Here is a 24825-nt window from a genome sequence, read left to right as displayed (position 1 = left end):
CGGAATACTCGCCACATTTCTGAAACGCTTTATGCCTCATTTATTGTCTCCAATTAAACAAATATTTCAGGCTTCGCTGGACAGAGCCATTTACCCTTCGCTGTGGAAGGATGCTTATATGTTTCCTGTTCACAAAAAAGGTGACAAAAGGGATATAAATAACTACAGAGGAATATCTGCCTTATTCGCAATTGCAAAATTGTTCGAACTGGTAATCCTGGATCCCATTTTCTCATTGACAAACATGGGTTTAAGCTCAACCGTTCAACTAGTACGAACCTAATGAAATTATCATACTTTGTGCAAGACAGTTTTACAGCGGGTATCCAAACCAACGTAATCTACACAGATTTGTCCGCCGCCTCTGACAAGGTTAATCTTGAATTTGCTATTGCAAAACTCGAACGTCTTGGAATCTGCGGTTGCCTGATCGGAAGAAAACTGACCGTTCGAACTGAGGATTCTGCTACTGCTTCTTCCGGGGTTCCACAAGGGAGACATCTAGGACCGATTTTGTTCCTTATTTATTTTAACGACGCTCTTCTACTGCTTGACGGACCAAACTCGCCTACGCTGATGATCTGAAATTGTTCAACGCAATCAAAGGCCCCGAAGACACTGCTTCACTACAAAGACAATTCGACCTTTTTGCTACCTGGTGCAACAACAACTACCTGGCATTGAACCGCAATAAATATTCCGTCATAACTTTTTCGCGCAAAAGGCATCCAATTTCCGCCGATTATTTCCTTTCGGATCACTTAATTGCTCGTGTGAACCACATCAAAGATTTAGGTGTGATTCTTGATCAAAAACTTGACTTCAAGACACATACAAACTGTATATAGTGTATAAAGCTTCTCGATGTTTAAGCTTTATTTTCCACGTTACGAAGTACTTCTGAGACGCATACTGCTTGAATAGCCTCTACTGCAGCCTCGTTCGTTCCATCCTGGAATATGCATCGGCAGTTTGGAGCCCCTTCTATCGGAATGGCGCTGATCGGATCGAAGCATTACAACGACGTTTCATACGGTTTGCTCTACGCCATTTGAACTGATTTGATCCGTTCCACCTTCCAAGCTACGAGAACCGCTGCGGTCTCATTGGCCTAGACACGTTACAAATTTAATAGCGTTTAGGTCAAGGTAGTTTGTGTAGACTTTTTTTTATAATTTTTATTGTTTTGTTACCAAATAAACAATTGATAGAATTCAGAACGAGGGAGATAGCTTCAAAGTCGGCATCCTAGAAATCATGATAGAAAGATCCTGTTTTCTCTGCGGGAGCCAATATCCTGGCAACATCGAGTGAGATCACTGAAGCGGGATGATGTGGGGCAGCTTTTACAGGGGGAACAGGAGCTAAATCAATTATTGGATTTCTAAACCCTTGGTTGACAAAGAAAAGGACGAGCAATCGACCATTTTCGTTTTCTGTATTGTTGATTTGACGCAGAGTCGCTGTACTTAAGCTATCTAAACAGATATTGGAGGATACCGAAAACGAAAAACGTATGGGATCCGGAAACAGAAAACCACTTTGCGAAGAACACCATTTCGAACCGGACAAGTTGAAATCACCATTACCGAGTATGTCATCTTAACTGGTCTTCAGAACGATCGGGAGGCACGTACACTACAAACAAGTAAAGCTCCCGGTCATCAAGATCGATGCGGATCCATGAAAGTTCCAAATCATTCCAGCAGCTGTCATCGATTAGCATAGATGGGAGTTCAGATTTCACAGCAAGTAACACTCCACCTCCGGTTGACTCTTTGCTATTTAATGGACTACAGTCGCATCGGAATACTGCGTAGTCCTGACAGATAATCTGACAGGAAAACGTTCGGTCGTTCAGCCATGTTGCAGTGAAGGCGATGATGTCAAAGCTGGAGCATGATGTAGCAAGCAGGTAATCGACAACACACGAATTCACACCGCCGACATTCTGATGGAGGAAACTGATGGAGTCAGACGATTCGGGTGCAAGGCGGGAACGACGATCACTGGAGAACATAATCCATCACGCGGAGAAGAACGACCAATGACAGCATACTTGCCTGAAAGTGCAGGCTGAAGAACCCCTTCGCCACTATCGAACTCAGGGCCTGGACGACTGTTGACTCAAGCACAAAACAGCGCCAATGAGTCAAAAGGCCTTATTCGTTGCGCCCCGGAGCTGAAAACCCAGTAGAGATCGTAGCAGGAGCGTCGTACGGATGATTTTGCGATATGGATCTGTGGTAAAGCGGAAACTGGGAACGCAAGCAAGATGGTTTGGTCGTGTTGGGATACTTGCCTGTAAAAGTGATCTGGAGAACCCCCTTGCCTACAATGAACTCAAAGTCAGGACAACTGATGACGTTGGCTCTGGGGTCGCCAAAGAGCAAAAATCGATTCGTCCTGGTCATAAAGCCAATGAAGAAACCAGAGAGTATTGCTGGTGATTGTAGAATCTGTGATTGGATGAAAATTCATCACATCGGGAAATTGTTCCAGAAGAAGATAAGTACTTGTCTGGAAAAGTAGGCTCCAACGAACTCAGGGCTGGGATGGCTGAAGACGCTGGCAGGAAACTGCACGACTCAGTCGAGGGGCTTTGAGGCCTCCCAAGTGCCAAGATCGTTGCGCCCCGGTGATGAAAGCGAAGCAGCGCTGGCTATTAAAGGGTGTCCACGATGAAATTGCCACATACAAAAAAGATTCGCAAAATTCGTGTTTTCATTCGATTGCCATAGAATTTCAGGGATTGAAAAATGACAATAAAGCTTCATTTTACCATTTTACTCGTATTTTTTTACAGTCCATACGCAAATGCCCACACCTTGGCCTTAACCCCGGCCATAAGATTCTGCACAACCTGTGAATCAACCGTTTTTTTACATGTAAACCCATATTTTTTTTAGTTCCTCGACTGCCTTCACTACGTTAGGTCGTTTAAGAAGGTGCTGTTTCATAATCGCCCAGTACTTCTCGATGGGTCGGAGCTCCGGAGTGTTGGGAGGATTGAACATCTTCGGCACGAAATCGACCTTATTGTCCGCATACCACTTCAGCACGTCCTTGGAGTGGTGGCATGAGGCCAAATCCAGCCAGAAGATTTTTGGGACGTTGTGGGCCTTCAGGAGAGGAAGCAGCCGCTTCTAGAGGCTCTCTTTCATATACACCTGCCCGTTCATCGTGTCCTGGGTCATGAAAGGTACACTCCGCTTCCCACTCGTGCAGGTGGCTTGCCAAACCATGAATTTATTCGCAAATTTGGACATTTTCTGAATGGGAACATGCTCCGGAATGCTGAACATATCCTTTGCCGTGAAAAACAGGTTTCCGGGATCTGTTTGAAGTCGGCCTTTATATATGTTTCGTCGTCCATGATGCAGCATCCATTTTTCGTCAGCATGTTGAAGTACAACTTCCTGGCATGGGTTTTGGAGGACTTGTTCTGTTTCTCGTCGCGATTAGGGGCCTTTTGTACCTTGATCGTTCGAAGCCCAGCCCTAGTTTTGGTTTTCTGGACAAAAATATGGCTTAGGTGCAGCTAGCCACATCTCGAACGGAGGCGTTCGGGTTTCGGTTGGAGGCCCCAACTACACGGTTGTGATTTTTGGTGTTGTACGGAATACTTTTTCCTTTAATTCTGAGCTTTCGATCGGTGGTCAATTGTTCTTCGAACCGCTTTATCACTCACGACACCGTGGAATTCGCGATTCCCAACGTTTTAGCGATGGAAAAGGTTAGAGCCATTTCATAGTGTGGTAATTTCATCGTGGACACCCTTTACTCCAATATTTGAAGATCTCGTCATCGTTATTGGCTGAAATGGGAGTCGCGTGGATCTGGTAACTTACACCACTGGATACCACTAGCTTTCGAAGCAGCTTGCCAATCGGCAGACCTGGTCCCACTGTGGGTTCGTCAATACAGAGTATAGAGTACTCACGCGTTGGTAGTAGTTGGTCGTAAAGTGCTTGCCGAGTCGGGTCATGGAGCGCAGCACAGCAAGTTAGGTTTTCCTGACTAGAAATACGGGGTCCTGTTTGGACATGATGAGAGAAAAATTATATTTGCCATGTTAGAGAGAGGGTACAAAATAGCTGCTAAATGGTAGTTCGGTGGCTTTGTCTATAGTGGTCGGCTAAAAATCTCCATTCAAAGTGATGCCGTTTCCGAGAAAGATTTTTGACACCATAACGGCTTAGTAGCTTGCCTTTCTGTTCTTCCCACCATTTCCTATTGTATTCGTGGTGCGTTGCTGGTGCTTTGACATCTCTTGTCATATTTTTAGAAGAGTTGACTCAACTGTTTTTGCTTCCTTTGTTCTCGTGGATTCAGGGTGGTCCTCCTTCCTTACCCACTAGAAACTTCCGAGACAGGCGTTTCAACACGCTTCAGTAATGATCCTCGTTCAACCAAGCAGTAAGTGAACTTAGAGTAAAGTGGGGCAAGAGTACGCACTTAGTTGTGTACTTATTGTATCTCTTCAAAGAACAAAGTATCGATCATAGTTATTAAACCAAATTAAAGTAAGGCTCTTTAACTTGATTGTATGACGCAAAAAGTGTTGATTATGTTTGTAAACATTGATAAAAAATCATATTTTTCAAAAAATTACCAAAGCGTACTCTTACCCCACCAGTGGGGCAAGAGTACGCATGAGGTGGTGCAAGAGTACGCATATAATAAGCTCATTGTATTCCATTCTGGTCCGGTGTAAGTGAGGTCTTGAATCATTATAATCGTTTATAAAACAAAACAAAACCTTTATTTCATAAACATTAATTTAAATAAAACAGTGATTTTATGGGTAACGCTGTTCGCTTCAGCAAAGGCGAAGCGACGCAAATCACTGAAAGTCAGATCGTAAAAAGCGTAATTTACGAGATCCTCTGACTGCTGAGGAGTAAAAACTGAAGTGAATTGTCCATGGACTTCAGCACCGAATCCCTGGTCGAGAAAAATGATTGTTATTCACAATTCAATACAAACATATCTTCTGTTGATTACCCTCTGAAGGCGTTTACGCAAGGTTGATTCCGAAGTCCCGAGGCTTTCAGCAATCCGGCGCTTCGGTTCTCTGTCCTTCAACCGCTGCCTGGCGTTTTCCAGCATCTCCGGAGAGCAAATCTTCCGGCTGGTTTTCCTTTTGTACGTCCTGATTATTGAAAACTTGATTATTCTTTGGGTTAGCTTTCCAAATGCTATCAAAAAGACGAAGGAAACCAACGCGTACTCTTGCCCCACCAAGCCTGCGTACTCTTGCCCCCTACGACCATTTGTGAGTAAAGCTAAAAGTGCTAAATATTCCGATCATATCCTGGCATGAGTGTTCCACCGATTTAATCTATATTAATTATGTGTCCTTTGTCACGTATGCAAATTTGATTAGCGAATTTCCACGAAGCGTAATAATGTTTCCAAATACGCATAAAATTACATAAAAATTGGAAAAACTTAAACTTATCTCATTTCTCCGACGTGCGCGAACCAAACCACAAACAAAAACACATATGATCAGCTGACTCGATGACCTGTCAAACCGGTTCAGTGTTGCTAGTTTCAGTGTTGTCGTTTACTGTAAAAGCCTAGTGCTTGCCTCACTTTACTCTACTGGTTACACTTTGCTCTCTCACCACGAGAGCCATGAATGAGAGACAAACGTTCATGAGCAATCAGTAGCACAACTGACGCATCTCGCTAGCTATCAGGACAGTTGTGTGTCAGTTTTCTGCGATCCTTAAAAATAGGAACCTGGGGATTCCACATTGGCGATCCCACCAAATCAACATTGGTGATCCTGCTAGTGAGATATGTTAAGCAACTTCTCAACACCACGTTTCTCGTATTTTACAAATTTTGAAGTCGCTATCAACAATCATATGTGTTCAATCTGTTAGTATCTATTCCGTTAAACATCTAATCGTATTGGTTTAAGGCGAGATGTTATCATGATTAGAACTCAGTTTTTTGTACCATTGGCTACGTAAAAATCTTGTAAAGTTTTGTAACAAGAATTATAAGAATTTTAATGCCACGCTAATGTACATATCTCTATTAAATCAAGAAAACTTACACCTACTTCCCTCATTTCAGTCCCCCTGGAGCTTCCGATCATAACGCGGGAGCACTTTAACCGATGGTATTCGTTGCGGGCCTACTACATCGCCATGACGGTGGCCGACATTCCGATTCAGATGCTCTGCACCGTGACCTACATCGTGATCACCTACTACATGACTGGACAACCACCGGAAGCCTTCCGGATAACACTTTTCACCGTCATTTGCCTAATGGTGGCCTGGGTTGCCCAAGGATTGGGCATTCTGGTGGCATCGCTTTTCAATGTGAAGGTTGGTAAAAGAAAGTTCATAGATATTAGAAGTTGAAACTAAAAATAAATCCCTTATTTTTAGAACGGAGCCATCTTTGGACCGTTTTTCATCTGTCCGTTCCTGATCTTCAGTGGGTTCTTCATCCACCTGAGCGATGCTCATCCGATGATGCACTGGCTGTTCTACGTCTCGTTTCTCAAATATGCCCTTCAAGGGGCAACGGCGGCCATCTTTGGCTTCGATCGGCCCAAGATGGAGTGCGCGGAAACGGAAACCTACTGCCATTTTGTGTTGCCGAAAAAATTCCTAAAGGAGATCGACATGGTGGGAGCGGACTTTGTGGAGGCTGTGATTGCACTGACGGTGATCTTTTTCGTGTTCCGGGTGACGGCGTTCTACGTGATGCGTTACCGTTTGAAGAATAAGAGTTGATCGGGTCCAAAGGCCATTTCTAAGCAAGTAAGGCTGTTATTCGATTTGGGGCATATATTTAAACAATATTCAACGTATGTATAGTTAAAATAATCGTGTTGACATTCCTGTGGTATAAATTTATCGTTATCAACGGATTTCGAAGTATGTTGTCGGGAAAATTTTAATTTGAATGCGCGGGATAAAATTTTAATAAATCACTGCTGTATGTGATAATATCATTTTAGAAATGTTTATTAAATAGGCGAAATCTTGAAAAAAGAAAACAGTTATTATTTTTATTGGATCCGAAAATTCCTGCATTTTTTTAATTGAATGACAAAAATAACAAAAATGACAAAAATGACAAAAATGACAAAAATGACAAAAATGACAAAAATGACAAAAATGACAAAAATGACAAAAATGACAAAAATGACAAAAATGACAAAAATGACAAAAATGACAAAAATGACAAAAATGACAAAAATGACAAAAATGACAAAAATGACAAAAATGACAAAAATGACAAAAATGACAAAAATGACAAAAATGACAAAAATGACAAAAATGACAAAAATGACAAAAATGACAAAAATGACAAAAATGACAAAAATGACAAAAATGACAAAAATGACAAAAATGACAAAAATGACAAAAATGACAAAAATGACAAAATTGACAAAAATGACAAAAATTACAACAATGACAAAAATTACAAAAATTACAAAAATTACAACAATGACAAAAATTACAAAAATTACAAAAATTACAAAAATATCAAAAATATCAAAAAATTAACATAAAAATTACACAAACATGACTTAAATTAACACAAAAACGACGCAAAAATGACACGCATATTGGCAAAATTGACAAAAAAAATGACACAAAAATGACACAAAAATGACACAAAAAAGACACAAAAAAAAACAAAAAAGACACAAAAATGACACAAAAATGACACAAAAATGACACAAAAATGACACAAAAATGACACAAAAATGACACATAAATGACACAAAAATGGCACAAAAATGACACAGAAGTCACACGAAAATTACACAAAAATTTCACAAAAATGACTTAAAAATGACACAAAAAATAGCAAAACTGACTCAAGAATGTTGCAAAAATGTTACAAAATATCACAAAAATCACACAAAAATCACACAAAAATCACACAAAAATAACACAAATATAACACAAAAATCACACAAAAATTTCACAAATTTGACACAAAAATGACTCAGAAATGACAAAAAATGGAAAACACAGAAAGAACAATTTGAAAAAGTATTCAAAAATAACCCAAAAAAACACAAAGACCATACCAATTAAAAACTAAAACAAATTATTTTTTCAAAAATATACTCAAAATGCAAATAAACAAATTGTTACAAAAATAACAATAGAAATACACACAAACTATACAAAAGTTACCAAAAATTGATAAAAGTATGACAAGCTCGAGGAAGGATTTTCACAATGTAATGGAAACAAGAGCTTTCAAATGTGTATAACATTCTAACTTTACTTCTTAAGCTATGTCAATTAAAAATCTTAAGTCTCCGCCGCAACGATATGTACAAAAGAATCTGGAAGAAAGCAATGAAACCCAGCAAACAGTAAACGTTCACTTCGAATCCGGTCTCTGGAGTGTCCATAAACTTCAGAAACTTGGACGGCCGATTGTAGTAGCACATAATCTCGGAGCAGGGATAATCCGTCCGATTGTATCCGTAGATGGCCTGCAGCGATCCCTGGCTACTGTACCGGAAGAACGATAAATAACTGACTGGTTTCAGGAAGTCTAGCAGTTCGTAGGATTTTATGAAGAACCCTGAGAACAGGAGAGCTGGAATGGTCAGGCAGGGCACGAAGAATGTTGCCATCTGGATGTCGAAAGCTGCCCCTGAAAGTAGGCCGACGGATTGGGCAAACATTCCCAGCAACAGGCAAATGCTCCAGAACATTGAAAACCGGAACAGTTCGAGAGGTTGACCCGTTAAAAGGTAGGCGATCGTAAGAAATACTGTTGGACAGATGAACTGTAGGGGTAAGTCGGCAAAAAGCTTAGCCACGTAGTACGCCTCCAGAGAGTACCAGTTGTTTAGATGTTCTCGAACGAAGATCTTCGCTTCCATTGGGACTAAAATAAAAAAAAAATCGAAAAATTATTTCCACCTAATAAGAAGTCTTGTAATTAAACTTACATGTGATGGTGCAGGGCATCGAGTTGCCGAAGAAAATAAACACGTGAAAGAAGAATATTCCCGCCGAATTGGTCATCACAGTTGAAGCGTCCTTTCCCATTCCGTAGAACACGAGACCCAACAGGAAGCCCACACAAATGTGGGCAATGACTCTCAGTTGAGCGAAGAACTGTGGAATAAAATAAATTAAAATTCTTTGCAAAACGTTGAGACTTCTTTTTCCCATACAAAATCTCTCGTTGACGATCGGATGGATCTTCGTAGCAACACGGTAAATTGCTTCCACTGGGATACCGGGTAGTGTCGCCGATGGCTTCCGGTTTGGATTGTCAGGCAATTGTTGCGATATGGCGATGGCTGTTGGTGGTTCTGGTCTCCGTTGACGGACTTACGTTGTTTCGAGAAAGCCGCGGAGTTGTTGAAACGGAGCGCTAAGAGTTCTTGTCCCGGGCAGCTGGGCATCGAGGCGACTTCTAGGGCTGTAAATCAAGAAGATAATTAACAGGAAGTTTGAAGCATCTGTAACCAGTTTATTATTTTATAACCTCTAACACTCATGGAAGAGGTTGCAAAAATCCAATGCCTATTTAGCAAACCTCTGTGCCGAAAATGCGCTGAAATGTGCACTATGCCAAAGATGATATGTTTGCAAAAGCACTACTGATATAAGGACTCCAGCTCCTAACCAAAATGATGCATGACCACTACATTCAAGCCAATCAAGAAAAACATTCGCCCTATTGGATAATTCACCCCGGAAACAAGAAAATGAAAAAAAAAATGAAATGGTGAAATACAGTCCCCGTTCGATTTTGGAAACATTCCTGCAAAACCGTTCGTTTTTAGCAACTTAAAAAAAATACGGTTTTTTGTCATTTTTTTTTATTTTTTCTCTTTATTTTAAATTCATCAGAACTAATGCAGAACATTATGTGAGCATGATTTTTTTTTAATTTGGCTCAATTATATTAGACTTAAACAGTAAAAAAATGTTTTTTTTCCATATTATACTGTTTAAAACTAATATAGAGGAAATAAGGAAAGAGGTTGAACGAATAGAAGTTGAAATTAGTTATCTAACGCCATCTTAAAATCTAATATGGCGGCTTCCGCTCAACTTTGCAAAGTGACGGAAAAGCACATAAACACCCACGATATGGATATTCAGTGAAAGTGCTCAATACGTAAGTCGATTTTTGCTGTCCAACACCATCTTAAAATCCAAGTTAGAGGCTGCCACTTCAAAATTTTGTAAATGACTGAATATCGCAACCCTCTACAATATTCTCCAAAAATGTAAAAAATCTGTAAAAAATATAAGAATAAAACAACATAATAACAAAAAAAACTGTGAAAAAAATATGAAAAAGAAACAACAACTGAATTTTGACAATCATCGACAAAAATCTGAAAAAAACTATGACAAAAATATGAAAAACTCAAAAAGTGACAAATGACAGAATGTTGAATGAAATACGACAAATTTGGTAAAAATATGTTGAAAACGCAGGTTTCAGTGGTGGAATAGAGTTAATCTTTATTCAGTTTCGTTCGTCTAGTCACTATAATAGTACTCATTACATTAGCGATAGCTATTTGTCACTTTCCACTTCTCATATTCCCTAACCGGGAAAGTACTCATTTCTCAATGAGTACTTTGATACTTCTACTCATTTCTGCCCGCCAACACTGCAGTGTAACTGCTAACCACAGTTTGAGTAATATTGGTTCACAGTGTGATGATGTAAACATTTGTACCGCGTACATCATCACCATCTGTCATCAGCAATCATCAATGATCAATCGCTATTGTTCTCAATAGACGAATTGAACAAAAACAAACGGAGAACCAAAACAAACTGGTTCGTCGACGGTGCAGCAGAATCTTCTGCTGCAGGAATACTTCTCCCGAAAACCGTAAGTTCAACACCTCCCCTCAATTCGTTAATTGAGAATGCTGAACACCTTTGCGTGCCTCGCTCTTGGTAACGCCTCCGTGAACGCATCAGCTGGCTGATCCTCAGTAGAGATGTATTGCAAAGATAGCTGACCGCCTCTTACGATCTCCCTGATAAATGCATACTTCACGTCCAGATGCTTCATCCGCTGATGGGTCCGCGCCTCTTCCAGGTACTGGGTGTATGAGATGTTGTACTCCATCGAAGTGAAATGAGTGCTAACCACAGCCAATTCACTTAGGAAGTTTGTTAACCACAAACCTTCCTTCACCGTATATCACAAGTCGATGACGTTTCGTTGACCACGAAATAAGATTCTCGAAATGGATCCGAGTTTGCGTATCTGCGGTATACCAACGCCATAACGGTCATACGTCGATGGTATCGCAGAACACGCTTCAGGCCTAGCCAATGCCTATCCGCCGGGCTGGCCAAGTATTTGCTAAGTGCGCTAACCGCAGCACTGATTTTCTGATGACTGCAATCAACCGATCAAATCGTTGAACGGCTGCTCGGTGATAACCTCACTATTGTTCAGCTGCGTCCGTCGAACATTCGTGTCAGAGACATAATGGGTTTCCTGTAACCTGGGATAAGCTAACCGCTTCCCAAATCTCGCTCTCATCCGGGGCTGCACTGATATTCGGTCTCGAAAACAGCAAACAACCGATCAAATCGTTGAACGGCTACTCAGTGCTAACCTCACTTCGTTCAGCCCGAATCTCGTTCTCTTTCATGGCTGCGGTGGTCTTCCGGAAAAACAGTCCCTTTGGCCCTTGAGCTTGCTGACGATTCGAAGTAGCTCTACCTCATCATCAGCGGCTACGTCAGCCACGTAGCGTTGATTAGCTTCTCCTGTTCGCTGACTGTGTCTCTGGGCCGGTTCGGGATTGACGGAATCTTGATCATCATCGTCATCTTCGCCATCACTACTCTCGTAGTCGCTCTCGTCTCGCGCCTTACGCTGACTGGCACCGGAATTGATGATTCGTTGATTCTGGTGGCTGATAACCTCAGCACGCGAACGAAAAGCATATTGCTTTCTGGAACGTTGTTTTCTGGTAACCCCAGATAAACAACCTCTGGCCGCTTTCTTCGCGTTCCCTCTCAAAGCCTTCATGTCGCGATGACTTCGAGAATCTGCACTCTCGGCAGGAATCCGCAGAAAGAACTGGTTGACTGCGCTAGCGACTAACCGTCGCCGAAACCACCTACTCCGAAGCACCCGAAACATCAACCATCCGCCGAACACAAGCTCGCGCATGCTAACCGCAGCGCAGCTACTAAGCACGAGAATAATCCTCTCGACTTGCAGCTTCATGGCTTTTCGCTTCGTTGCTTCAACGCTTCGAGCGCTCCATAAAACCGGAGGGCAACGTTTAGCTGCATGCGACCCATCTGGATTCAATGCAATGCTGAAGTATCTGGCAACTAACTGTCGCCCAATGCATCTCCTCCAAAGCCACAGAAAAATCGTTCTGTAAGCTTGGGTGAGCTTACGCGTACTGATCGCAGCGTAGCTCCACAGCACGAGAGTAACCCTCTCACAAAGCAGCTTTTTCCAACCTTCTTCCCGGGTTAATCCTCCATCTGGAGCATTCGGACCTGACCAATCCTGGTTACAGATCCCGAGAGGCCTCCTCCCGGCCGTCGGAAATGAAACCATGCTGCTAACTGCAGCACGGCTCGTGTCGGCATCGAGAGTAACCCTCTCGGAACCCGACTTCCCAGCCTCGAACTCCAGTGACACCTTCTGGCTGACCTGGAGCAACTCGTGGCCTCTGTGCTGACGGTCCTCTGCGCTGATGGTCCTCTGCGCATGGATCAGCTCATAACTGCTGACCATAGCGCACAACCAAAGCACGAGAGTAACCCTCTCGGCTATCAGCACCACCCAATTAATCCGGGGTGGACCTCCTGACCATCGCGCTGCCCGGTTGCGGATCCAGGGAATCCTCCCGGCCGTCGGACGTGAGCTCACGCTTGCCAACCGCAGCGTGGCTCGTGACGGCATCGAGAGTAACCCTCTCGATCCGCGAACCTCTCCGGATTCGACCTCCTGGCTGGCCTGGGACATCTCGCTGGCTGGTCTCGGCACTGGTGGTCCTTTGGCTGCTGGCTGGCTCTCTCTGGTGGTCCTCTGGCTCGTCTCTGGGTAAGTTTGTCCCTTTGCGCTGACTGCTGCAGAACTTGCTAACCGCAAGTCAAATATACTTGAGAGTACCCCTCTCACTAACCCTTTATTCCCGTATCCAGATGTATCTGGGCCCATAACCTGTTGAAAACGCAGGTTTCAGTGGTGGAATAGAGTTAATCTTTATTCAGTTTCGTTCGTCTAGTCACTATAATAGTACTCATTACATTAGCGATAGCTATTTGTCACTTTCCACTTCTCATATTCCCTAACCGGGAAAGTACTCATTTCTCAATGAGTACTTTGATACTTCTACTCATTTCTGCCCGCCAACACTGCAGTGTAACTGCTAACCACAGTTTGAGTAATATTGGTTCACAGTGTGATGATGTAAACATTTGTACCGCGTACATCATCACCATCTGTCATCAGCAATCATCAATGATCAATCGCTATTGTTCTCAATAGACGAATTGAACAAAAACAAACGGAGAACCAAAACAAACTGGTTCGTCGACGGTGCAGCAGAATCTTCTGCTGCAGGAATACTTCTCCCGAAAACCGTAAGTTCAACAAAATATTATGCCCAAAATATGACAAATATTCCAAAATTATGTCAAAAATATGAAAACAAAAATTGACAAAAAATTCACTTAAATGACAAAACAATGAGTAACAAAAAAATATGATAAAATTTTGACAAATATATCAAAACTATGATTTAAATTTGACAATAAAATGACAAGAACCTGACAAAACTAAAGTTTGGAGAAAAATTTGATAAAAAAATCTTAAAATCTATATATATAAAAAGCAATTATCTGTATGTTTGTTTGTTTGTTTGTTTGTTTGTTTGTTTGTTTGTCCTCTATAGACTCAGCCGTCTTAAGAGCTAGAGATCTGAAATTTGGCATGGATGCTCATTAGGACCAGGAATGATGAAAAATGTTTTTAGATTTTTGGACGACCCCTTCTAAAGGGGGTCGTCCATACAAGACAAATATTGTTTTCACGTTATTGACGTTATTTTCCGTCGGATTGTGTTGAAAATTTGCACATGAGTGTTTTGAGGGACGAGCAATCGATTACAGTTATCAAATTTAGGGTCAGGGGTCGGAAAAAGGGGTCGTCCATATCCACTGATTAATGTTTTTGCGATATTGGCGTTATTATGCATCGGATTGTGATGAAAATTTGCACATGAGTGTTTTGAGAGACGAACAATCGATTACAGTTATTAAATTTAGGGTCAGGGGTCGGCCAAAGGGGTCATCCATATTCACTGATTAATGTTTTTTGCGATATTGGCGTTATTGTACACCGGATTGTGATGAAAATTTGCACATGAGTGTTTTGAGAGACGAGCAATCGATTACAGTTATCAAATTCAGGGTCAGGGGTCGGCAAAAGGGGTCGTCCATATCCACTGATTAATGTTTTTGCGATATTGGCGTTATTAAACATCGGATTGTGATGAAAATTAGCACATGAGTGTTTTGAGAGACGAGCAATCGATTACAGTTATCAAATTTAGGGTCAGGGGTCGGCCAAAGGGGTCGTCCATATCCACTGATTAATGTTTTTGCGATATTGGCGTTATTAAACATCGGATTGTGATGAAAATTAGCACATGAGTGTTTTGAGGGACCAGCAATTGATTTCAAGTTTCGAATTGCGGATCAGAAGTTGGCTGAAGGAGTCGTCCATACCTAACTTTAATGTTTTTGCGACTTTGACGTTATTCTACATTGGATTGAGATGAAAATTTCCGCATAGGAGTTTTGAAGGACGTTCTTTTGCTTTCAGGGGTTATTATCTGTTCACTGATTTTACGATATTCTCTTGATTGATCATAGAATTGTAATGAAAATTGACACATGGGAGGTTAACAGAAAAGATAATTGATTTCAGGTGTCAAGTTTTGAATCGTGGTCAAAAAAGGCCGTCCATGTTAGTTGCTCACTGTTTTCGTGATATTGTCGTGATCATGCATCGGATTGAGATGATAATGTTCAGATGAGGATTATAAACTATGAGCAATCGACTCCAGGTAGCATGTTCCGTGTCAAGGGTTGGCGAAAGGGGCGTCTATATTCACTGTTCACTGTTTTCAAGTTCCTGACGTTATTTTACATATAAATTGAAAAGAAAATATGGCAAAAGGGAGTTTTGAGGAACGTAAAATTGGTTTCAATTATCGAATTTCGGGCCATGGGACAGAAAAAGAGGGTTTCATTGAAAGTTCAGTGTTTTGTGCAATAATTTTGTTGGAGGCAGTCAATTGATACCAATTAAAGTGTGAAGGTCAAGCAAAAGAGTCGTGCACACAAACAAATAGTACATGTTTCTGCCATAATATCTAGATTTTGCAACCGATCGAGAAGAAAACACTCTCACATAAATTTTAATAAAAAGCTAATCAACCGTTTAATTTGAATTTCAAGTAATAGTAACAGTAGCGACTTTAAACACTGTTGACTTTTTTCCCCAAAACTGTCGAAAGAATGTTTCGAATTCATTTTCTAAACTCATTTTGACGTACCAATGATTTAAAGCGAAACGAAGTTCGTACGGGATCAGCTAGTATTACATAATAATAACAAAATTGAAAATAAAATCACAAAAATCTGACAAACATATGATAAACTAATAAAAAAAATTTATCGGATGTGGTAAAAATACGGCAGAAATTTGACATTAAAACAAAAAAAAAATTACAAATGTGCTTTGAAATTACAAAGTTCTGTTAAAGCTATGACAAAAGTATGACATAATCCGGCAAAATGATGAAGAATGAAATGAAAAAATAAAAAAAAAATTTTTTAATCAATTTTCCGCAAATTTCATCGTTGATATAAGTCATGAATGACATGAAGATGTTACTGACTAGCCATCATCAGAGTAAGATATAGCATAAGGTTCGAGTCAGTCTGCCAAAGGACTAGGTCAAGGGCCAGGATGGCTAGTGTAAGAGGCCTATTAGAGGTATTTTTTTTTTTTTACAAGATGGAAATTTGACTTCAAACCATAACAGCCGGGTGTTTGCTGCCGTGTGTGGGTTCGTCCCACTAAAACCACCTTGGGCTTCGTGTGCCAGATGTGCCCCTTGGTTTCACCCTATGATACTACATCAAGGGGTAGGCTGTGCTCATGCACTTATACATCTCACCCTTTTCCTCTTTCTCAATTTTTCCTCAATTTCTCCTTGATCATCGTTCTGCTTTATCCTTCTTCCTCCTTCTCCTTTTCCTCTATCGTCAACTTCAGACTGGTACGGAAGACCCCGAAACGTGTGCCGGTTAGGACGCTTTCATAATAACTCACGCCCGTCACAGCATCCACTATCCCGGGGACCTCGAAACGTGTGCCGGTTAGGTAACGCTTTGAAAGTAACTCGCGCCCGTCACAGCAACCACTTCCGCAGGATTTCTAACCACCAAGGCATGGCCGATTGAGAAACTACCAAGCTAGAATCCAATTAGAGGTATGTTAGAGGCCTAAGTGACCATAGTTTGTGTGGTTCAGATGTAATGTTGTGAATGAGTGAGTTATTATTTAAACCCTAAGAGAAATTTCTGGTGCTATCGCCAAAGCCGTCAGGTGCTATTCCTGATCATTTGAGTGAAAAAATTGAGCATTTCAAAACCGTTAGCACGTCTCATTGCGGGGCTTTCACAAATCACGGGTCATTTCATAACATTCCGCCCCTCTTGAAACCACCGTATCTCATCACAATATCTCGCAAAGGCTAGCCAATTAAACATGAATAATACAATTCAATTATAATCTACTGTATATAATACAAAATGCGAGAATTATTGGCAAAAAGTCCGACATCTTTTAAGGGTGATGAACCCATTTCCTCCCCTTTATTTACTACGTCCATGGAGAACATTCACTCCTAAAATTTTGTTTTGTTTGTTTTGATTCAGATAATCGTGTGCAGATCATCGTGTTGCAGCTCATAATTCCATCCAGTTTCGTTGAAATTCTGCAATTGTCACATCCTCATCCGGGTAGGGGAGGAGCGGGCTATATGCGCCTATTAAGCAGAACATTGATTTAATCAAATATCACATCGAATATACACGTGTGTAGGCATCTGTTTTCTATACATTGGAGTAATTTCCAATTTGTTTCCAAGAAAACAATTTTATTAAAAGTGTTGTCTTAAATGCCGAACCTCAAACCGTGCGGGCTAGATGCGCCTATTTATTTTTTGAACAAAATTTATGTTTTTTGGGCAATATTTCCGTATAATTTCATTGAAACTGCTAGAAAGTATTTATTTTCGTACGACAAAGCTGAAGTTTTATAAAAATCTATGTACATATTATAATTTTATGGAATAAAACAAAAGTTAGGGTTGCCATACTATGGAGGCAGTTCATCCATGAGAAAAAACTTTATCAAATCTGTTTTTAGATCTTCAATTCTCTCTTAAGATGTTATTCAGAGCTTAGATTTGAAGGATCAATGATAAAAATCATTTATTTATTCTATTTAACCTGTTATTTTAGGATGGAGGCATTTTACAAACATGATGGGGGCATACAAAAACATTTTATTATTCCACTATATAATCATTATTAAACCTCCACAAAAGCTGAAATATGTCACATTTTCGTAGGTGATGGAAAGAATTAAAGAAACATAAGCTATCAAAAAACGAAAGAACATAAGCCGTAAATAATGCTATGATCATTTAGTATCCGGGCACTTCATTTCAGTGATAGCTAGGTTACTAGAGCTCGGATATGCATATTTTCGCAGCGTTGTGTTGGTTATGAAAAGGACTATCTTGCCTATTTTTTTTCACATTTTTACGAATAAGTGTGTTTGAGATATTTACGGTGCAAAAAGCCACAGTAAAAATAATTTTGCACAAATTTGCTCCTTTTACGCACTTTGCACCTCGGAAATTCATTATTTTTGACTTGAAAACTCATGAACTGTTTATTTTTCCTGAATTTTTTTTTGGTCCAGATGGTTGAGAAGTATAAGGAGCCACTCTAGGGTGCTTTCGAAATTCAAACCAAGCATCGGAGTGGAACCCTTGATCTTAACATTGATATAGTCGGCAGATCATCTGCGGCGGTGGAGGATATCTACCGCAAACTGAAACGCGAAGCAGGAAGGATTGGGTTGATGATTAACACGTCCAAGACGAAGTACATGCTGGCCTGCGGATCCGAGACCGACCGAACCCGCTTGTCCAGTAATAACAAGGTCACGATCGACGGCGACGAGCTGGAGATAGTCGAAGACTTTGTCTATCTCGGCTCACTGGTGACCGCAGACAATGACACCAGCCGTGAGATCCGGAGGCGAATTATCAGCGGAAGTCGTGCCTACTATGGACTCCACAAGCAACTGCGGTTGAGAAGACTTAGCCCTCGCACGAAGTGTAACCTGTATATGACGCTCATTAGACCGGTTGTTCTCTACGGGCACGAGACATGGATATTGCTCGAGGAGGACCTGCGTACACTCGGAGTATTCGAGTGACGAGTGTTAAGAACCATCTTTGGCGGCGTACAGGAGAACGGAATGTGGAGGCGAAGGATGAACCACGAGCTCGCGCGAGTCTACGGCGAACCTGAAGGTGGTGAAGGCTGGCCGGATACGCTGGGCGGGACATGTTGCGAGAATGCCGGACGACTGTCCTGCAAAACAAGCGTTCGCTACGAATCAGGTAGGAACAAGACGAGCGGGGGCGCAACGAGCGAGGTGGTTAGACCAAATGGAACGTGATCTGGCGAACGTGGGGTGCCCGAGAAATTGGAGAACGGTTGCCATGGACCGAGTGAATTTTAGGAATTATGTTCGTCAAGTTATGTCGTGAGACGGAATACTAAGTACATAAGTAAAAATAAATTGCTTCGATTTTAGTCATTTAAAGTTTATCAACTGAAGAGGTCAATTCATAATGAAGATGAATCATTGTATTCATATTTTACACACTGAATATTCTTCTAGACTCTCAACGCCCCCCAGCGGAGGTTGAGATCACTTTGAAAACCACAGTTCTAAATAAATACATTCCTAATAGGTGAGTATTTTTTTTCATCCGAAATGAAGGCTCATTATTGCAATCAAATACCTCGCACCGGTACCGAAGAAGTAGGCGATGCCTAATTGACACCGCATGAGTTTTTTTTCGCTCTTCTAATTATTCCATAATTTTCGTTTTTTAATCTAGTAAATCTAAATAAATTGAAATTTAGTGGTACCAATGTGTGGCCAGATGGTCCCAGCAGGAATGGCCACCGAGATAAGTGCAAGTTTAAGGACATCGCCATTCGGAGAGGTTCATTTGCCTCATGGAGTCGATTTCAATGCTAAATATAACTGTAAATTTGCGCTCAGAGTTCCGGATCCTTCTGTTACAAAAAGTGGTCAATTTTATGGTTCTAGGATTTCGGATAGAAAGATTATGTTATCTTAGTGCAAGTGATAGAGAAGTGACCTCATCCTGTGGAGTTGTTGTGACAAAATTCAAACAGCCAAACTAATTTGACAACAAGCTTATACAAATTGCTTGACAAATTGAATATTTTGTCCACCGAGCTAGGGGGGAAATCGGATTTCTACGATTGGAAAATGTTAGAAGATTCAACACTCTTGACGAGGAACTTTGGTGAGATTGTTTCATGTTTCATCCATTATATCATTCATCAATCCTTTTTGCCATGTAGGATTCCCTCAATTACACCCTTCCCGTTCCTATCTGAAACAGCTTTATGGGTCGTATGAGTTCTCTGCACCTAAAGAGTTATTTTACTGTTTCAGATTTTCTCTACTATGATTACATTGACTTGTCGCGGTGTGCATTATGGTACCACACTAATCTTCAAAATCAACATTTGAAATGAGAATTGAATCCAGATTCTCATTTTGGCATCTTCTGCTGGTTTTCATTATTAGTTGTACCATGTGTATCAGCCAATGCAAGATGTGTATAGTCACCCTTTGCTATGCTATGCTATGCTATGCTCAAATACCTCGCACCGGTACCATGTGCTTTGAACAGTAGGGGAGATGAGGGCATAACGAGCACCCAGGGCATAATGAGCACTACTCTTTTCTACGAAAGTACGTATTTTCTTAAATAAATTTTCATGAGGATTTGTTTCGTACTTCCTATAGTATTAATTTTTCACAAAAAAAAGGAATCTCCTTATCATCTTTACAGAGATATTTAAAAAAAAACTAGCTTGGTTCTCAAGTTACGAAAATATTATAATTTTTGAGCACCACGAAATAAGCTCTTATGGTCTTAAAATAACCTGGATCTATAATAAACGCACTGCAACATGATGTACACATTGTTTCTCAATTTTTACCATCATAAAATTTTTGATTTTTCACTTTTATCAATTTTAAAACACGTTTTTACTTAAATTTGTTGACTAGGGGCATATAGAGCACCATATTATCGAGGAATAATGAGCATTTTCTGCCGTAGAATCTAGCAACGAATTAAAATTGATTTATAGCGCCACACCTTGACTAGTTTTCATCCGACGATCGGTGTCGGAGAGGTAATCAAAAGACTAGCGTTAGATTTCTATTCGAGGTGATTTTTTTCCATTTACAATTCATCATCGATTTTTTTATTGTTACATTATACGGCTAGTAGCATCATCCTCCGAACAAAGCACATAATGTATGAGAGTGCGTGAATTGTTTGTGTTCTACAAACAGACCTAGATTATTTTGTTATTGCTTTGTTTGATGAATCTACGACTCACCTGACTTCATCGAATTGAATTCGCTACTAGATTCCCCGGCAGAAACCGCACATCTTGCCCTGATTAATGGTGCTCATACTGCCTCAGGGGGGGTTCTCATTATGCCTCCGCAGTGGCTGGTTTTCAGCTTTTTTTTTCTGAACACGAAACAATAATGTAACCTCCATATTATAGCTATTTTACATGGTTAAATAACCGTTTTCCTTAAGGTGGCCATTATGCCCCCATCTCCCCTAGAAGGAAAAAAACACTTGCCTGAATTTCTCATTTCAAGTTTTTAATGCTCAGAAAGCTTTGATTTGCTTTCCAGTACACGTGAACTCTGGATGTTCGTTCCTAACGCCCAGCCCATATTGATGGTGAAAAAAAACCTCGCCAAAGGAATCGAAAATCGGTTGACAAAAAATGGGAACCATAACTTTTGGTTCGTGGGAATAAAAACGAAAGTTGTCTGGACAGATAAATTCCAAACATGAGGCTTTAAGTTCAGCCCTTCAGCCAGTATACAGCCAGCCCTTCTTTCAAACTGAGAAACAGACTTATCGTTTTTCCTCCAGATTCACTAAATTGGCACAACCTACCTACTAGGTTGTTCCGGCAAGGTTATGACGAATTTACCTTCCGAATATCTCAATTCTCAAACAAACCGGAACTCCCCCGGAAACAACTCATCCAAACTCAGTTTCTTGCAGGGTTTGACCATCTCGTCCGAAAGGTTACATTTGCCTGAACGCAACAAATTACAGAAGTATTCTACCCCAATAATAATATCTATCGGATCCAGGTTCCAAAATTCGAGGTCCGCCAATACCAGGGGCTATCTCTGAACCAAATTTGACAATCAAACGAAAACAAATCTGACAAAATTGAGACAAAAAAACAACAAATATAAAAATAGTTAAATTATGACAAAAATTCACAATAAAATAACAAAAATCTTACAAAGCTTTGTCAATTTTTGTGAATTTTTGTCGTAGTTCTGATTTTTGTCATAGTTTTGTCACATTTTTGTCATATTTCTATCATATTTTTGTAATTGTTTTATAAAATTAGTCATAAATGTGTCAAATTTTAGCAAGGTTTTTTTTTTCATATTTTTATATTACTGACAGTTTATTTTGTCATTATTTTGTCCGTTTTTGTTTAAGATTAACAGAGTTTTCTTCAATTGAATTGTTTAATTTCTGCCATCTGGCATATTTTTATGGTTATTTTTATATATTTTGGCTTTGGTTTTGTCATTTTATTGTCAATCTATTAAATTTTTGCTGAATTTTTCACATATTTTTGATATATTTTTATCATATTTCTTTTATTTTCTCATGTTTGTTCATATTATTGCCATTTTTTTTTTCAAAACTTTGTTATCAGTTTTTTAAAAAAAGTGGTTCAATTTTTGTACTCTTAGATTTGTTTGTATGCATTTAATTTAATAGTAGTTTTGTCTGGGTTTCCTACTTGTTGTTTCCCGTATTTCTTACAAGAATGAATTTTCAGTTATTTTGATATGAACAAACAATGATAATATGTGATTGTATTCGATCTCTAGATAGGAAATTTTCATAAAATTGTGTCGGTTCTGAAATGGCTGTAAAATACAGTGTAAAATTTTTCTACTCACCAAAATCAGCCCGGTTATAAAACTTCGGACAATGAAATCCGGCTTCCCCGAAGGTCGCCACCATCCCTTCAATGGGCCCAGCGTAGATACATTTCCCAGCCGATAACAGAAACAGATCATCGAACAATCGAAACAGATTGGAGGCTGGCTGATGAATCACGCAAACCACTGTCCTACCCTCGGCTGCTAGCATCTTGATATAGCTAACGAGCTGCATTGCCGATACACTATCCAGTCCACTCGTTGGTTCATCCAGTAGAATAATTGGCGGATTGGTAATTAGTTCTATTCCAATCGAGAGTCGTTTCTTCTCGCCGCCGGACAAATTTCTTACCAGGGTAGTCATCGTGTGCCGCAGCCCGAGAATTTCCAGAATATCGTTGACCTTTTTCTTACGAACCATCGACGAGATATGGGAGGGCATCTTGAGCTCTGATGCGTAGTCGAGGGTTTCCTGGGCCGTTAAGTGCTCGAGCATATCGCAGTCCTGCTGGATGTAAACGCACTTATTTCGGAATGTTTCCTCTGTAAGAGAATCGCCGTTGATCATCACCGATCCTATGACTCCGTGTTTTCTAGGAAGAATTCAAAAACATTAGATCAATTTTCAACTGACAAAATGCTCAAAAACATACTTAAATCCTGAAAGGATGTTCAACAGCGATGATTTTCCGGAACCGGAAGGTCCCATAATGGCAGTTAGTCTCCCAGGCGCGAAAGTCCCGGAAACATTTTCCAAGATCACCTTCCGCTTATCGTTTTTCAGCTCTCCCTTGAAACAGATATTGCTGAACTCCAGGGCCATGTTGTTCAGCAACCTAGACCGTTGCCCATCTACAGTCTCTAATTCCAAAACCTCAGCCATTATCCCGATTCGTCCCTCTCGGAAAATCAGCCAAAATCAAAACGCCAGGTTCGTCGCTTTCACCTTTCAAGGGTCCAAGCCTCTACTTAGAAGCAGCAGCAACTTCGACTAACTAAGTTCGCGCTCTGAAATTGGAATCATAACTGCCAGCAACCAGTCAGTCAAGGGGGTTGTGTGAAAACATTGGAAAACAATTCGAGCTGCCGCCGCTGCAAGTGTGCGGCAAATTAATGGCAAATTAATTCCATACACTCTCTGACAACAACAAATCAACATGGCTGGAAATTCAAAGTGCGCCTCAAGTGTTAGTGCAATGCAAGTGAGCTTTTTCGCAACAATCTAAGTAGAAACTAATTCTAGTACAACCGAGCTGAGAATCCAACTTAGTCTAACTTACTTACTTGCTTAGTGCATTTGTCGCCTCTCACGAAGACGAAAGTAAATAGAATATCTTAGAAAACGAGTTGCTGGCGCGCTGTCGGCTGCCGGATAATAATAATTGGATGGGTTTGCTGCTGTGAGAGCCCTAGGAAAAATTAAATGTAAATTGAGGTGATGAAGATTGTTGTAATTTTTGCGTCATTTCCGTTTATAAGCTTTGTAAAACAAAGAAACTTTTATCGCGATCGAGTTCATACGTATAAACTTAGCAATTATCCTCAGCTCATTCTGTTCTCAATATTTTATTGCATGAGCAAGTGCTCTGAACACTTCCTTTCAAGTCCTATAAGGCTACTGATAAATATAACGAGACGATCGTGAGTAGACTTCCAAACCTTCGAATCGCCGAATCTGCCAAAATTTTAGGTAATACTCTTTATCATGCGTGCGGTGAAACTACCGGTTTAAATTATGCATTTTTCTGTCAAAAATGTTTTTAAAGAAACAGTATAAGGGTGTTGCATACATTCAGGGGTTAAAAATTCTTCAAAAAATCTACTAGCTGAAATCATAAAAACAAATGTTTGGATGAATGAACTTTTGAAATCTGCAATCGCGTGATGCAAAGCAATCAAATTCCAGCATATGAAAACGAGACTAAAAACGTGAATCTTTGATTTGCATTTGATGCATTTTAGCCCAGACTGGTAGCTGAATTATAAAACACTAGCTGACCCGTTGTGCTTTGCTACCCCTTCCGGAAATAAATGTAATTTGTAAAAATTTATTCAAATTTAGATTTTAGAGAGCATTTTTTTGAATCAAACCTCATCATACTTCAGAACCAACAACTTTGAAATGAGAGCTGCAGCTGCAGTTCTGAATTGCAATTCAAAGATGGTTTTTATTATTTACTGAAACTTGATCTCTAAACTCGTTTTTCAAGATCTGAAATTTGTACTCTGTACCCAAAAAAAAACCTTTTTAAATATGGTCCCTTCTTTGAAAAGCTCTATATCTTAAATTTACATGGGAGCTTTCCCATCTTTTTCAATTTTGTCCCCCACTGCTTGAAGAAGGTAGGCAAATTTAACCGGCTCGATACCCAAACAGCACTTATCATGGTAATGAAAAAAATATTAAATTAGTTATG

General features: G+C 40.2%; 2 protein-coding genes across 4 annotated transcripts in view; one reads left to right on the top strand and one right to left on the bottom strand.

Moving 5' to 3' along the window:
• The window catches only part of LOC129744760 (ATP-binding cassette sub-family G member 4), an 84236-nt gene extending 77229 nt beyond the window's left edge, over positions 1–7007 (top strand). The window contains exons 6-7 of the mRNA XM_055737454.1: positions 6094–6350; positions 6414–7007. Coding sequence (XP_055593429.1) covers positions 6094–6350; positions 6414–6764 — 608 coding nt within the window. The 3' untranslated portion in view covers positions 6765–7007. The remainder of the gene's footprint in view (positions 1–6093; positions 6351–6413) is intronic.
• A 1250-nt stretch (positions 7008–8257) lies between these two features.
• The window catches only part of LOC129748256 (ATP-binding cassette sub-family G member 4-like), a 27177-nt gene continuing 10609 nt past the window's right edge, over positions 8258–24825 (bottom strand). For 2 of the 3 annotated variants that reach the window (XM_055742795.1, XM_055742794.1), the window contains exons 2-6: positions 23062–23434; positions 22427–23001; positions 9188–9438; positions 8960–9128; positions 8258–8895 (exon numbers count right to left, since the gene is read on the bottom strand). In XM_055742795.1, the coding sequence (XP_055598770.1) occupies positions 8294–8895; positions 8960–9128; positions 9188–9438; positions 22427–23001; positions 23062–23291 (1827 nt within the window). In that variant the 5' untranslated portion in view covers positions 23292–23434 and the 3' untranslated portion in view covers positions 8258–8293. Of the gene's footprint in view, positions 8896–8959; positions 9129–9187; positions 9439–22426; positions 23002–23061; positions 23435–23692; positions 23820–24825 lie in introns of those variants that run through there. The other variant, XM_055742793.1, reaches the window with a different exon arrangement.

Source organism: Uranotaenia lowii, chromosome 2 (assembly GCF_029784155.1).
Source record: "Uranotaenia lowii strain MFRU-FL chromosome 2, ASM2978415v1, whole genome shotgun sequence".
Lineage (NCBI taxonomy): Eukaryota > Metazoa > Arthropoda > Insecta > Diptera > Culicidae > Uranotaenia > Uranotaenia lowii.
Note: the sequence above shows the minus strand (reverse complement) of the source record. Positions and strands in the feature narration are given on the sequence as shown.